Genomic DNA, 14,671 nt, shown 5'->3' on the forward strand with positions numbered 1-14,671 from the left:
TCTTGAACGCTGACGAAGTGACGAAGAGAGGCTAACCTCTCACCGAACCGTAACATTCGGCCGCTTACCACGTCTGCTGGTCGTTGCATCCAGGCGCAGTGCGCAACGCTTGGGCCGAAGTCGACCGAGTGGCGAAATGCATACCTGAAAAGCCAAACTCACACCAGTTGTTTGGAGGACGTTGCTCGTGCCCGGATGCGTTTTCTGGATGTCTGAGCGACTTCAAGCCTAATCGAGAATCACCAATGCGAGCTGATCGCAAAGGCCAAGTTCCATCGCTTACTTACCTCGCAAGGGAGGTCTCGACTCTCATGGAAGCAAAGCTGGCACGCATGAGCTGGCAAGAGAATCAATCTGGCACGCTTCTCGCGGTAAATTTCCAGCAGGCTGCTTTAGCTCAATTCTGCCACAATTGCAGAGCTTGAGCATCGCTGGTGTGCTCACAACGTCGCCGGCCCGAAGGGCCAATGGGGAGGAGGCGCAGGATGCGAGACTTGTACGACGTGACTAGGGCTTAGCAGGCTCTTGTGCGCAGAGTAAGATTCTCCCGTCGCTTTGAATCCTCGACCAATGTCCAGGCCTTCGCCCCAATCCTCGACCTCGTGTATTTTGTAGCCATAGACGCCGCCATGCCATTGATTTATAGTGTTGCCGACGTAGTTGTGCAGATGCTCGATAACAGCTTTGCGATGTGGCTCCGGAACGGTCTCGATCACGCCGTGTATCGCGTCGTTGTGTGTGATGGCAAGGTTACCGAGCTGGGTCCAGGGTGGTGCACGAGCCGCCAAGTAGGACATTCCCCGAACAAGAGCCGCGGAAGCGGATCTAGCCCCCGTCGCGAAGGCCTCATGAGGAGTGATCTGGTGCCGAAAGAAAGGTAGTATATAGGATGCGCCAGCGTTGCGGGGCTCTGGTGGTAGGTGTTACACTCACGTCTTGTGCGCCGGCTGGCGAGCTCAGAGGCGCGCTCTGTACAGCGGACGACAGCGTTACTGCACCGACCACGAGTGCTTGAATGCAAAGGAAGCGCTTCATCTTTTTCTAATCCGGACCCTCAATGTCTGCTAAGAGTGAATCTGAATCTTGCGCGGGTGTCTCATCAACTTTGCCACCTCGTGTCTTGCAAGAGTCGCTAGGCAAGCTGAGCTATGTGGTTCAAGACGCGGGCGTGACAATTAGGGGCATCTTTATATCTTTGTCCCTTGGAGGGGCAGCCTCGCCCCCTGAGCAAGGTATTTTGGACGAATCCAAAAGTCGCCACTGATTGATGTCTGAACTGCTAGGGTACGCGTTACTCTGCAGCCAGAAATGCGGTCAAAGCATGGATGAGACTGGATTCCAAGAGGTGAGGGCTGCGACGAAGCGCCGCCTGAGGGAACACCTTGGAAAGCGTCTTGCCAGGTGGACGGGCAAGTGCGTCTGTTGCCCTGCTGGCGCATTGGTGTCGCGCATCGATCGCGGTGTCCCTGCGAAGTCCAGAGTGCATAGGAAGCGTCTCGTGGTACCCGTGTTGAGAAACTAAAGGCCTTCAAACTACTCAAGAGGGCGCCGTCTTTGGTCGAGTAGTACCAAGTCGGTCAGGTCCGCGAACTGGCGCGCAATGGCCGATCGAGGCTGTTGCGGGTGCTCAGTAGCGTTCTGCGTCATACCGCCTCAGAACATACGCACTCATCGCTTTGGCCAAGCTGGCGAGTTTGCGAGTGAGACACGACACCTGAGAAGCGATAAAGGCAGCACGACTCACGCGATAACACGCTCTCGACGCCAAAATACGCTGTCCGGCGCAATTATGTCTTGCTTAGTTGATCGCAGGAGGTCCTGTTTGGAGCTGAGTCTATCAGCAGGGATGAGTTGACGGAGACGGATGCAGGTGAGATGTCTTTGCCAATCGCCACCTCAGAGTCTCAAACAAGCAGCGCCAGTGAGTCACGTCGAGGCAGAGTCGTCAGTCCTGCTGGTCTGCGCTCGATAGAATCGACGCAGGGCACTGACATCGGAGCTGCGTGCCTCTCACTCTGGCATCACGAGTATGGAAACGAGGCGTGATTGGGAGCGCATACACGTAGTCGCGAATCTGGCATGAAACCGCACGCCGCTCTTGAAATCTTGCAGAGCGCACCTTGTGATAAGAGTGGTATCGTCTGGCTGCCTTTGTCAGTTGACCTCGTTGATCTAGGCACTGCTAGCCAGCGATCACAAATCCGTCCTTGCCGACAGAAGCCGCAATTGCTCGGGACTTCGGCATTATCCTAAGCTCAGCACCTCTGGACAATGTTGAAATTAGCTTGGATCGTGCTTTGGTGGGCCGTCAACACTGTGCACATTCTTTGTCGACTTTCTCAAAATGAGCACGACATGCCAAGTGTGAGTTACGTCGAGCTCACTGCGTTCTCACCATCAATGTCACTTGGTCGGCATTGATCCTCATCATATCATCTTTGGGAAGCTCTCTCCGAGAGCGTCTAGTCGGGAAGACGAAGCAGGGCCCTCTGACTCTCAGCCAGGAGTTGAGGACCTCTCACGCCCTCGTAGGCGGCGAGGAAGACCTTCCGGTAGAGCTCCAAGCATAGCCTCTCAGCCGCCTCCAGCCGATCCAATACCACTGGAAGCTCTTCAAGTCGGCTATGCCGATCCGATCTGGGAGATCATGCATGTGCATGTGCCTGATCATCATAGACCGAGGACGCAACAAGCCCTCGACGGCGCGGTCAGCACGGCTGTGAGGCAAAGGTTCCCAGATTCGACGCGCTTTCACGTCAGATCTGTTCAGCCTGACAGAATGGGCTGGTACTACGGTGGACACGTGTCTGGCATAGTCAGCGGTCGAAGCATTGCAGGGACACCGTACGTGCAGGAGGTTTGGCTGAATATCCCCGATCTCAGCCATCTGCCGTGGTGGCCCTTCATCGACCGTTCGTTGCGGCGAGCACCCTAGCCCACTCATCAGAAAGCAGAAAGCCATGTAGCCGGGAAACGAGCCAACCTGCACTCACCTGGAGAGCATACGGCTGATGGTGCACTTGAGTATGGCAGTCATTCGATCATTCGTCGCAGGGTCAAAGTACGCGAGAAAGTGACGAATAGAGATGTGTCATTCGAGCTGTTCTGGCATACCTCCTATCGAAGCTGGCATGCAGGATCGGCTCGCAAGTTCGCCAAGCGCTTCTCCCGTCTCGGTGTGATATTGCCGCGCAAAAGCTGCAGACTTTCCTCTTTCACCGCTTGGACATGACGAACAAATAGTAGGGGAACGTTCCTGCAGTGCTTTCAAGAGTTTTGACCTCCAGGTCCCACCCAGGCCGACTGAGGTAAGGCGTTCTGAAGTGAGGCTGCGCAAAAGTGAGGTAGATGAATTTGCCCGTGGCTGGTTTGAGAAGGCTGGGAAAAAAAAAAAAAAGAAATCGTACGTTGGCAAGGAAATCAGCAAACGTTCCTGGCTTCAACACCACTGTTTTCGTTTGTCGCACGAGCCTTCGCAAGACGCACCTCATTACGCCATCCACTTCCAGCGCCACATTTCTCCTGACCTCGGGCGAAGGATCCCAAACGCTCTCTCCAGGCCCGGTGGCCATCAAAGCATCCAAAGTGGCTGGATACGTGATCGCTGCTGTTTGAGCTTCCGAAGATCGACAGGGCATCAAGAACGGGCTACGTCTCACCTTTGTCGATGACGATGTCCCAGCTGCCGATTCCGCCCAGTTCGGAAGCTCGAGAAGCTAGGTCACGCACGTCCATGACCATCCACTGCGTCTCTGGCTGTCGCGCTCTCATTCGCTCGACCAGCACGGTACTAAAGTCGATGTCTGTGTGCTCGCAGCCGAGGCGAATCAGGAGCGGCCTGCGCCAAGGTCCGACGTCGCATACACGCACTGGTAATATCTTTGAATCCATCCACATACATATCCTTGCTCAAAGTCGAGTTTCCAGTACCGAGCATCAGAATGCGACTGCTCTGATCAGGAATTAGAGTTCTAAAGACATCTCTGCGCGCGATGCACTATGCGTCAATATGCCGTGCAGTAGGTGCGCTGACCGCAGAGAGGTGCAGACAAGGGGACAGAGTCGACTCACTTGACTTCATCTGCCAAAGGCGCGAGATCGCCGACAGACTCGAGGTACTCAGCGCTCAAATGTCCCTTTTCGAAACTGCGGCAGCATGCCATCCGCTCACCGTACTTTTTGAACCTGTGGCAGATGATGCGACGACAAGGTTTCGGTCATGGTGAGCAAAATGCAAATCAGCAGCGACGCCAGGCTCGCTCCCGCAATTCGCGCACCAGTCAAAGTCCTCATCGCCTGTACGTGGCAAAGACGCGCGAAAGGATGATCGCTCAGCTCAAAGTGCTCGATGGAGGCTGATGAGCGCGATGACCGCTTGCTTCAAGATGACCGCTCACCCTCCAGAGCGTACCTCTTGTCCCAATACGCCCTCGTCTGAAAATCCGCATTATTTTCAGGCTCTGTTCTTGCTTTGGAGCTTGGTCTTTGTGGAAGGTTCGATGGCCCTGCCTCGGTGTCCGACATCTTTCGCGGCTTCCTGCGATATGGGCCCTTGCTGAATTCGTGACTCCTGACTCCAAGCCTCTCGCTAGTTGAGAGCGCCTTCTCGCTTTCGCGCGTGTCTTCCCTGTCAAGTTCCCACGCCCGCGATGGATGTGGTAGCTATACAGACAGACAAAAAGTCAATCACAATGAAGTTATTGCTGCAGCCAGCCCAGGCCGGCCAACGCGATTTCAATCACAAAAAGATCCGCGGCCATATGCGCGCGGGAAAGCGCACGCAGCATGCATGCCAAAGAAGCAATTACGAAAAACGATTCAGCTGCATGGAAATGCGCGCACGGAACTCTGAAGGCGCGCACAGACAGACTTGCATGGAACGAGAAGTTGCATCGAATGCGACTGTTAGAGCTTGCTTGCAACTCGTCATCAGCTCTTCGATGAAGCAGCGGAATCAGAAGCATGCCCCGTCCCCGTGCCTTCACACTTGACGCAAACGGCCCTTCTCAAAGATGATCAATCGAAGAAAGTCGTGGGCAGTGCGCGGCCATGCAGATGGGCCCAGCTTACATCAAGCCATTCGACGATTCTGATACCAAAGAAGCCGTGACATGCGATGGTACTCTCAACAAACTTGGACATGCAGTCGTCCAAGGCCGCCACAGCCTTGCTTTCGAAGACGCAACATCCAGGCAAATTGCGCTTCGGTGTTTGTACTGCTGCTCGCTGCGATCGCCTCGCATATAGGAACAGCATCTGCGAACGATGGAGCTAAGCTCGATCCCTACTCTGGGGGCCGCTCAGTCCCACCGGCTCTTCTTGCCTTTCGCTCCAGCGTAAGAGGTCTCCTCTTTCTCCTGCCTCGTCTTGCCGTGCCTACGGTCCCTACTCCTCTCCCTCACCGGACTCCTACTCATGCTCCTGCTGCTCTCTCCACGTGTTTCCGGGCCGCGCTCCGACCTTCTCGATAACCTTCGCGGCGGAGAAAGGCTATATGTTGGGCTTCTCCTCCTTCTGTAGACTGGCGAGCTTGACGAGTCTGCGTGGTGTCTTCTTGGAGTGACCGAGTCATCTTTCCTTGGCGCACGTCGTGGCGATCTAGACCTTGACCGCGTCCTCGATCGTCGTCTGCTTGACCGGTCGTGTCTGCCCGAGTGCGATCTTCGCCTATCGTATTCAGGCGTGACGGACATGGATCTAGATCTGGATCTCGGTCGATCGTACGATCTGCGACCATCTCTGTGTCGCGGTGGGCTGAAAGATCTTTCTCTTCCTCTCGACTCGTACCGTTCGGGCTTGTCACGAGACCTGTGCTCCCTCGCGTAAGATCGGCCACTGGATGAGTCATCATGGTAGCCCGACCAGCCTCTGGGCTCATCACGCCAAGATCGTCCTTCGTCCCTCGCAAGTCCGTCCCACCTCGAACGAGATCTTCGATCGCTCGCACCCGGTTCTGGCGGTCCCTGTCGAACTGACTCAACATTACCTCGAGCTCGCGCACCCTGCAGGAAGGTTTTGTCGAAGCTTCAAGGATGAGCGCACAAAGCGCATACATGTATGCCAGCAAAGCGAGACGCTGAAACAGCCACTCACCCAGCCGCTGTCTCGCACTTTCTCAGTCAGGTTTCCAGACTTGTCCTTGAACGAGGCGGGGCCAACTCTTCGATCATGATCCCTGGCCGAGCCCCTGCCTCCACCTCTGCCACGTCCTGCAGCACCTGTCAATCCAGCTCTGGATAGAGCTTGAGCATCTGCAGCCCTCGCCTGAGCGAGCTCCGCCTTCTTTTGCTGTACCAGAGCGGACGGAATACCTCCGATGGAAGCTTGTGCATCCAGCAGGAGGTCCCAAAGAGAGGCCATGAATTCGGGCGTCTTGGACTCTAGAAAGCCTGTCAATGAAAGCTGAAGCTTCTTCGGGTCTGGAATCTGCAACAGGTCCGTCGCAGAGAAGACGGATCAGAGCACAAGTCACGAATCAGCTGCCATATGATCCTGAAACCGCTTGAGAATGATGGCGAGCCTGATTAGCATGCGAGTTCCACCTTGAAGCCTTGCTAGCGGCTCGACGGAGAGATGCGCTATCTGCGCGCAGAAGGAACAGCCAATCTTCCTCACACTCACCTTTTCCTCTGTATTCTCCAGCATCCCCATGGCGTATTCCGCGACGACATCATCATCGAAGCCCAACAGCTCCTTCGTCTTATCCTCGACCCAAGGTCTGATCACTTCCAAATTGACCTTTCTCAGATCCACTTTTTGAGCAAAAGAAGCCGGAAATTTGCCTTGCGATTGAAGCAGAGAGATAGCTTTTTGCTCCTTGCCTGCAAAGCGCGCATCGGCGTGAGAGGCGGAGATGCCTCGATAACCCGAGTCGCCCATACTCTGGCAAGAGCAACGAGCGCTTGTAGGCGCTTTCCGGATCGAGCAGCAAGGCGAGCGATGTTCGCTTTCGGACGATGATTTGGCTTCGGGATGGCTGTGATGGTAGTGACAGTGACAAGTCATGAATACATTCAGCCAAAGTCGTGAGCTCCGAGCTGTGAAGTCACGAGTATGAGAAAGCTCCGCGGTGCACGGAGCGCCCGCGTACACTTTCGCATAAGAATCAAAAATTCAAGATTCACGATTTGTGCTGATGATCAACTGATGAAGTGCGCGGCCGACAGCCTCTAGTGCACGTCACGTGTACCGAGCGCCATGCCAACACGCACTGCCCAAAGTCGCGAGTCAAGAGTCAAGAGTCAACGGTCGAATCTTGAATCGCAAATCACAATTGTGAATGGTGAATCTTGAATTGATGAATGTGTGAATCAACCTCGACTCACGCATCACTCCTCAGATTCGGCACTTTCCCCTCTTGACTCGACCAATTCAATGACTATGGGCGCACGACTTCCGAATCCCCGAATGGCGCCAAAGGGTCCCACACTCGCTAGGCGTGAGATATCAGCGTCAAGACCAGCTGGTTGGTCCCCCCCCAAAACAAAGGCATGCCTGACCTTGCACCCCTGAAGGAGGAAAGCGCGCAGCCATTGTTCACACTGAGGCGTGATTGAGCTCAAGTTTCTGCTCATTTCGCTCGATGGAGGTCTCTAGTCGCCGTTAGCCCTCAAGTGTGGAAGATGAACCCCGGCCTTTGTAAACATGCTTGCTTACCGCGTTGCCTGTACCCTTCGCCCGAGCTGAGCAGGCCAGGGCACACTCTGCACTGGACATCGCCACGACGACTTCCGTGGCAGAGCTGGGCTTTGCCTTGGTCCCATCGCACATCATACTTGCTCTTGCGTGAGCAACGAGGCGGAATGAACGCGCCTTCTCTAGTAGCGCAGGCCGACGCCTGCTCAAAGACTAAATCTGCATACAGATTGTGTGACGTTTATGCATTGCGGATCACCAGAGTGAGCGAGGTACACGAAACGAGGGCGAAATGCGTGAGCGTGATTGGAGAGAATGGGAGCTGCAAAGCGCGAGCGGTGTGATCCACCTCAAGCCTGAGCATCGGCGACAACGGGAGCCTGGGCGGTGTGCTTAGGAGGACCAAAAGCCATCTCGTCCTTGATGGCTGCAATGGCCCTGGCAGGGTTAAGACCCTTGGGGCAAGTCTTTGTGCAGTTCAGAATGGTGTGGCACCTGTAAAGACTGAAGCTGTTCTCCAACTTTTCCAACCTTTGTTGCTTGTTCTGGTCGCGCGAGTCATTGAGCCATCTGAAAGATTGCATGAGCACTGCGGGACCCAAATACTCGTCCTGGTTCCACCAGTAAGAGGGGCAGGATGTCGAGCAGCAGGCGCAGAGGATGCACTCGTAAAGTCCATCCAGGCGTCGACGCTCTTCGGGAGACTGCAAATGCTCCTTGCCATTGCTAGGCAGGGGCGCCTTGAGGAAAGGCTCGATGCTGCGGTATTGCTTGTAGAACTGTGTGAGGTCCGGTACCAAGTCCTTGACGACGTACACTGTTGAGGAAAGGGAAGCGCGATTGAGAAGGGCCGGACCTCTCAGAGACAGCATGACGCCAATGCTGACTCACTGTGTGGCAAAGGGTAAATCTTGCTCTCTCCCGCCTTCTCGATACGGCAGAGACAAGCCAATGTGTTGACACCGTCAATGTTCATGGCGCAGCTACCGCAGATCCCCTCTCGGCATGAACGTCTGAACGTCAAAGAAGGGTCCACCTCGTTCTTGATCTTGATCAGCAAGTCCAGAACCATAGGGCCGCAAGCGTTCAAGTCGACCTTGTAGGTCTGCAAGTGTGGTTTGGATGCAGGCTCCTCGGGATTCTGTGTATGAAGACGGATCCACAGTCAGTCATCAAGCGCTTGAATCACGCTACAAGCACTCGTAGCTTGCAGAGAGCCGAGCGTTGCGGCAATGGCTGCACGCCCAGCGCCCCGCCCCGCGTGAATGCGCCGCGTATGACACTCACCCATCGGTAGATGGAGACATCTTTGTAATGAGGCTGCTTTCCCTTAGCCCCTTGGTCGGAAACGCTGGCTTGCTCCTGGGCAGGTGTGGCGAGCGCACGGGGAGCAGTTGTGGAGATAGAGCGAAGCACGGCCGAGCTGGTGCTGGCTACCGTTGAGCGGCTGCCCAAGCCTCGGAGAGATGTGCCCGCGAGAAAGGACATGTTGGCGGAGATGTGTAAAGCTGGCGACTGCTGTGCTTGTGCGACGTTTTAGCACTGAGAAGTTGGGCGCAGTGCAAATCGTGAGTGATGGTGCTTAAAGGGTATGTTGGATCGCTGTATGGTGTGAGAAGCAGTTGCACACGGCGAGGAGGACGCGCCGCTGCTTGCTTAATAACCACTTCAGACCAAGAAGCGCAGAAGGGCGCGCGGAAAGTGCCGGCTGGGGCGCGTCGAGCTGGATGAGAGGCCCGGGCCTTCTAGCTGTGCTGTAAGCCCTCGCGTCTGATTCGCTGCCCCGCACTCACAACAGATTCCTCTCGCTTTCGCGCGGTCTCCCCTTAGCGCCACCCTGCCCATCTCGTCAGCAGCAGCAGCAGCAGCAGCAGCAGCAGGTCACCGCGAAGCCCGCCGCGCATGCACCAGCATGAGTGCAGCAGCAGTCGTGAGTATAATAAGCCATGGCATGCATCAGCAGGAAATTAAGCGCGAAGGCTCCGCGTACGCGCGCTGCAAGAATCCCGCCACCGCCGCGCGCGAAGGCTTTCCATGCTTTTGAGGCAACCATGCGGTCGCGCCACACGTGGCCATGCAAAGCCTAATAATCGAGAATCGTGATATCACCAGCCACGCCGATCCATCGCGGTGAGGCTCTCGGCCGATTGAGCGCGCAGGAACATGGTTCATCACGTGCTGATACTTTTTTCTGAACGTCAAGCCCGCCGCCTCGTTCTTGCTTCTCGAGCATCGCGCGCAACGCTCGCCGAATTCGCACGCTTACCCGACGCTCCCTACTCCGCCATTCTACAAATCAATCCGCTCCTGTGCTGGCAGGGAAAGAGGGCAGCATCAGAGGTCTCGAGATGTCTACGACGTACACGGAGACGAGCGCAGCCGCAGGACCAAGCGGGCGACCGGCTGCCTCGAGCAGACAAATTCCCATCGTCCTCACAACGACTCTTGGTGGTCTACAAATTCCACAGCAGCCGTACTTGGTACCCACAACTTGGAAACGAACTCACCTCTCCAGTCTAGTCAATAGGCTACTGAGTTCCAACAGAGAAGCGGGGGATGTTGTATCTGCAACGGCTGCAAGCATCCCATTCGACTTCATCGTCAGATCTACGGGCGAGATTTTGAGGAGCAGCGTGCAGGACTGGCTGGATGCGAATGGTAGGACAGAGGAAGAGACGCTCGAGCTGGAGTACATCCGTAGCACACTACCACCGCGCTTTACAGCTGCATTTGAGCAGGATGATTGGATTTCTTGTGTCGATGCGAGTCGGGACGGGTGAGTGACGTGTCCTGGCGATCCTGCAGATGGACATGCTGCTTCATCGAGCAGACAGCTCAGACTCTCCCGCCTTCACACATCCCAGGTTATTTTTGACAAGCTCGTACGACGGAACGTTGCGCCTCTTTGGTGAAAGTTGCATCTCGGCACTGATGAATCATAGGATACCCTCTGGTGTTGCCGGTCTTGGGTTGACAGGAGCCCGCTTCGTCGTCTCCCACCCTGCCTCGTCTAGCGCTCAAATCTTGGCGAGCGGCATGGACGGGAAAGTCCATCTTTTGGTTATCTCTCTGCCAACAAGTACCGAGGTGGTTGAGGGACAAGTTTCATCACCTCAGCTGATCGCTAGTGGTGTCACTTCGAGCTCTTTGGGTCAGTCACCTATCTCCTGCCTGAATGTGGCGCCCTCACAGGACGTGGCGAGCTGGAAGGCCTTGACGGGCGCGTGGGACGGCAGTGTGTCGTTTTGGGATTCGACTTCTCTCGTCGATGCGCCAAGCACTTCCATCGAGCTTCAGTCCAAGAAGAGACGAAAAGCTGAGAAGGGGTCTATAGCTGCTGGAGAGAACGTGGAGCACACTGGCAAGATTCTGAAGTCCAAAGCTACGTTGTGGCACGCCGCGCCGAACCCCGCTCCGCCCAGCAATTTACCGCCTGCAATCGCATCCAGCGCCCCCTCGGCTATGCCGAGCTCAAATGCGCGCGTCGGTGGAGTAGCTTTCGACAAGAACAGGGAAGGCTTCGCGTACTCTGCGGGGTGGAACGGGTCAGTCAGAGAGTGGGATCTGGAAATTGGAGCTGCGGTAGGACAAAAGGTGAGTCGCTCGAGCGCTACCCTCTGACCTGTCTTTTGGTGGAATCTCATCGATGTCCACTTGTCCTTTTGCTGGCAGACATGCGATAGACCCATCCTGTCCATGACGCACCTTGCACCTTCTGGTAGCACGGCAGGTCTGCTGACGGGTCACATGGATCGAAGCATAGCGCTATGGGATCCGAGAAGTGGTGCGTCGTACTTGATTTGGCTAGCCCTGCACTCTGTCTGAACTTACACGTTTCTGTCGACTCGCCTACCTTCAGCTTCGTTGTCTGCGCTCAGCGTCAACATCGCTGGCGCGGCCGCAGGGCCGATTTCAGCTTTATCTTCGCATCCTACGTCCCCACATTTGTTTGCCGCAGGCTCCCACGATGGCGCTCTGAAGTTGTGGGACATACGAAGTCCCAAGAGCGCGCTATTCAGCCTCAAGACCTCTTTGGGTGCAGCGCCGGGACAAGAAAATTTGACAAAGGTCCTCACAGTGGATTGGGACAGGTCAGGTCAGGTGTTGGTCTGCGGTGGCGAGGATAAGAAGTTGACGGTACACCGAGGCGAGGGAATTGGGAGAAACGATCTTGCAAAGCAGTAAAGGCGGTCTGGCGTGCTCGACCAGCATGCTACTATTGTTGCAGAGATGCTTGGTATAATGGCATGGCTACGCGACTGCGTCGACTGACTCTATACGTAGGGTGCATGCGTAGCTCGCCGTCTTCTCATCTCTTTGCAAAAGTCCTCGGAAGCGACTGCTCAGCTGTTTGACTTGAGCCAAGATCTACATGTCCATGGATATGAGTCGACTGCGACTTGCCCGATCGAGACTGGCCAAAAGCTTCTCTCTTGCAATTCAACTTGTGAATGAACATGACGTCGTGATGACCTGTGAGCAAGGATGCAGTAGCTCCGTCTCCAGACGGAGGCCTTCGACGCGTAGCGCGCCTCGGCGTAAAGTTTGATGGGCGGAGTGTTTCGAGCGCGTGAGCAAACGCGTGCTTGTTGTGTTGCGGCGCACTGCCGCCTTGCAACCTTTGCGTTGGCACAGCTCGCGCTGAACAGAAGTCACGAGGCCTTTAGAGGGTGAGTCCCGCTTCTCAATCCCCTTCATCACGACACCCTCGCCGCCTTGTGCAGGTCTGTCAGCGATGATGTTCTCACAGCAATCCAGCAGCTCTCTTTCCTCTGAAGAGCAAGAGCTATCACAAACTCCTCGCCCCTCTCCTCGGCGCAAAGACCCTGCCCGAAAACGATTGCAATCTTTCAACTCGAACGCTTCGCCTTCATCTTCTGCCGCTCAAAGCTTGAAGCTTCCAGCCTCCAGTCCGCTCACTGAGCTTACTCAGAGCACACAAGAAAAGCCTCGGCGGGGTTTGAAGCGCATACAAGCGGGTGTGACGACTTGTTGGAGCAGCAGAGAGTTGCCTAAACACGCGGCTGCTTTGTTCGATGATGCTGTAGCGGAGGAGCAGCATGACGCTGCGCTGCAGTACCTCAAGTCCCTACAGACTCCCATTTGGCAACCTTGCACGCGACACATCACCTATCTGCTGGATCTATCGCTCAGAGGTCTGGAAGAAGGACGAGCAGAGATCAAGTCTGGAATGCCCGTTAATCCCGCCAATCTCAAGCTGGACGCTGCAGTCGTTCAAAGCGACGAGAGTGTGCTTGAAGCTACTGCTTTGTTGAGACAGATTGCGATTCGACATGGATCTTCATCAGTGCTCAAGGTTTTCCCGGCCAGGACGGGAATGCATGAAGAGACGGAAGAGGAAGGGTCGGCATTCGAGACTCCGAAGAACTTGCGAGGCGCGAATAACATCTGGAGCGTCGTCAAGGCGGCTGGGCCTCGATGTAAGACGGCAGAAGAGCATGACAGCAAGCGCCTGAAGACCGATCGCCACGCTGACGCCCATGATCTGAAGATGGAAGCGGTCTGGAGGAATGCTCGATTGATGTTGGATTTGTGGCGCTTGGAACGCTCAGAAGCGCTATCTGCATCCTCATCAAGCGCTCGCGATGACGACCGTGCGGCAAGCGCTTTACATCTCTCGCGCCAATTTCCGCTGCAAAAAGCCCCGTCACGCTCTAGCCGACCGCGATTGGACGTTGACGAGGGATGCGAAGAGGTCGGCGATGCGCTGGATTTCGTCATGAATGGACTGGCCGACGATCCGCCGGGAGATTTGCAGATCGGAAAAGTGGGCACCAGCGAGGAGGCTCGGCTCGAAATTTCTGTTGGGATGCTGGACGAGGTGCGTGAGGGTCTGTGGACCGCGCTAGTGGATTACATACAAGCTTACCCCTTTGATCGTTTAGCTCTTTCATCTCGCCCATCACAGAGTGCTTTCGAAGTCGGCCCTTGTTCGAGGCATTGCGCAGCGCTTAGAGATGGTGTCAATTAGGGGCATTCGATTCATTCACGAAGTGAGCTGTCCCGCATTTATGCATCGATTTTCCGTCCAGCCGGACCTCATCATGTGACCTTGCTGCTTGTCACAGTACCTCGTCCGGTCCGAGGAGTCAGCGGTGCCGCTTGCTCTTGCCTTTGCTCAACATTTGCACAGTGAAAGCTACGAAAGAGGAGAGAATTGGCCAAGCGCTAGCGCGAGGCAAAGTCAAAAGGCACAATCGAGTATGATCGATGATCTCGTCTCACGACTGCCTGACAGTCATGACGACCTGCTCTACATAGATCCAGGAGAGCCTCTACTAGATCTGCATCTCACTCGCGGGATCATTGACGAAGTCGAAACTGCGAAAGGCAAGTTGCGGAAGGAGCTGCGAGCGCTCGAAGATCGTTGGACCGAGGATGTAGATGAGGAAGACGAGGAAGACAAGCAAAGGCGACCGGTCAGACGCACGTTCAAAAAGCCAGAGGACACATTCTGGTCTTCGGGTGAAGAAGGGCGGAGAGCTATAGTTATCACATTGTGGATGAGACTTGCAGAGTTGCAAGCCTATCTCAGGAACGGCCACATCTTCGCCTTCCTTCACACCGTTTTGAGAGCGCAACTCGACACGAGCACGAACGATGCCAAGCGAAAGCGTTTGGCGGCGCTCTGCCGCACTTTGGTCGAGACACTAAACGCTGGAGCAAAAAGCACGGCCAGGCGTGCGAAGGCCATTCAGCAAGACATGGACCACTTGCAAGCTAGCAGGAAGCCCAAGCAAGGAGGTCACTCATCCCCAGAGACGGTAGAGATCGAAAAGATTGTATGCCGTATCAAGGAAGCTTCCGCCGCACTGAATAGTCTTGCGTTTGCTGGCAGGACGTTGAACGAGCTTCGTCAAGCGACACCCGACGAGCGTTAGGCTATTGCATCGCACGCTGTCAGATTTTGTACTCTGAAATCAATGACATGGGTATCCGCGATGCGCCATATGCCCCGCCTTTTGACAAACGGAGCTGCACTTGTGGCTCGTGGGTGGTCAGTGGCCAACAGTCG

At 55.4% G+C, this 14,671-nt stretch overlaps 6 protein-coding genes across 6 annotated transcripts; 2 read left to right on the forward strand and 4 right to left on the reverse strand.

Annotated features, from left to right (window-relative positions):
* Positions 1-2,159: 2,159 nt before the first annotated feature.
* IE81DRAFT_142747 (hypothetical protein) lies at positions 2,160-3,088 on the reverse strand. Its single transcript, XM_025510373.1, has 2 exons — positions 2,396-3,088; positions 2,160-2,314 (listed from the first exon to the last, which is right to left on the reverse strand). The coding sequence occupies exon 1, from the start codon at positions 2,960-2,962 to the stop codon at positions 2,519-2,521; it is 444 nt and encodes a 147-aa protein (XP_025369275.1). The 5' UTR covers positions 2,963-3,088; the 3' UTR covers positions 2,160-2,314; positions 2,396-2,518.
* On the reverse strand, positions 3,062-4,663 carry IE81DRAFT_323765 (S-adenosyl-L-methionine-dependent methyltransferase). Its single transcript, XM_025514041.1, is given in 8 exon segments — positions 3,062-3,378; positions 3,487-3,589; positions 3,660-3,803; positions 3,871-3,986; positions 4,146-4,148; positions 4,168-4,185; positions 4,278-4,296; positions 4,398-4,663. 8 exon segments carry the CDS (start codon positions 4,522-4,524, stop codon positions 3,216-3,218), a joined length of 693 nt encoding a protein of 230 aa, XP_025369276.1. The 5' UTR covers positions 4,525-4,663; the 3' UTR covers positions 3,062-3,215.
* A 272-nt stretch (positions 4,664-4,935) lies between these two features.
* On the reverse strand, positions 4,936-7,045 carry IE81DRAFT_323766 (hypothetical protein). The gene is made up of 3 exons (XM_025514042.1): positions 6,622-7,045; positions 6,094-6,426; positions 4,936-6,002 (listed from the first exon to the last, which is right to left on the reverse strand). Exons 1-3 carry the CDS (start codon positions 7,003-7,005, stop codon positions 5,301-5,303), a joined length of 1,419 nt encoding a protein of 472 aa, XP_025369277.1. The 5' UTR covers positions 7,006-7,045; the 3' UTR covers positions 4,936-5,300.
* Positions 7,046-7,920: 875 nt separating this feature from the next.
* IE81DRAFT_323767 (succinate dehydrogenase and fumarate r) lies at positions 7,921-9,527 on the reverse strand. Its single transcript, XM_025514043.1, has 3 exons — positions 8,923-9,527; positions 8,527-8,776; positions 7,921-8,452 (listed from the first exon to the last, which is right to left on the reverse strand). Exons 1-3 carry the CDS (start codon positions 9,121-9,123, stop codon positions 7,986-7,988), a joined length of 918 nt encoding a protein of 305 aa, XP_025369278.1. The 5' UTR covers positions 9,124-9,527; the 3' UTR covers positions 7,921-7,985.
* A 106-nt stretch (positions 9,528-9,633) lies between these two features.
* Positions 9,634-12,056, forward strand: IE81DRAFT_323768 (WD40 repeat-like protein). The gene is made up of 4 exons (XM_025514044.1): positions 9,634-10,411; positions 10,500-11,229; positions 11,308-11,419; positions 11,495-12,056. Exons 1-4 carry the CDS (start codon positions 9,984-9,986, stop codon positions 11,818-11,820), a joined length of 1,596 nt encoding a protein of 531 aa, XP_025369279.1. The 5' UTR covers positions 9,634-9,983; the 3' UTR covers positions 11,821-12,056.
* Positions 12,057-12,293: 237 nt separating this feature from the next.
* IE81DRAFT_366855 (hypothetical protein) lies at positions 12,294-14,597 on the forward strand. The gene is made up of 3 exons (XM_025517036.1): positions 12,294-13,477; positions 13,542-13,649; positions 13,725-14,597. The coding sequence occupies exons 1-3, from the start codon at positions 12,371-12,373 to the stop codon at positions 14,535-14,537; spliced, it is 2,028 nt and encodes a 675-aa protein (XP_025369280.1). The 5' UTR covers positions 12,294-12,370; the 3' UTR covers positions 14,538-14,597.
* Positions 14,598-14,671: the final 74 nt, after the last annotated feature.

This window comes from Ceraceosorus guamensis (genome assembly GCF_003144195.1).
Source record: "Ceraceosorus guamensis strain MCA 4658 unplaced genomic scaffold IE81scaffold_33, whole genome shotgun sequence".
Classification (NCBI taxonomy): domain Eukaryota; kingdom Fungi; phylum Basidiomycota; class Exobasidiomycetes; order Ceraceosorales; family Ceraceosoraceae; genus Ceraceosorus; species Ceraceosorus guamensis.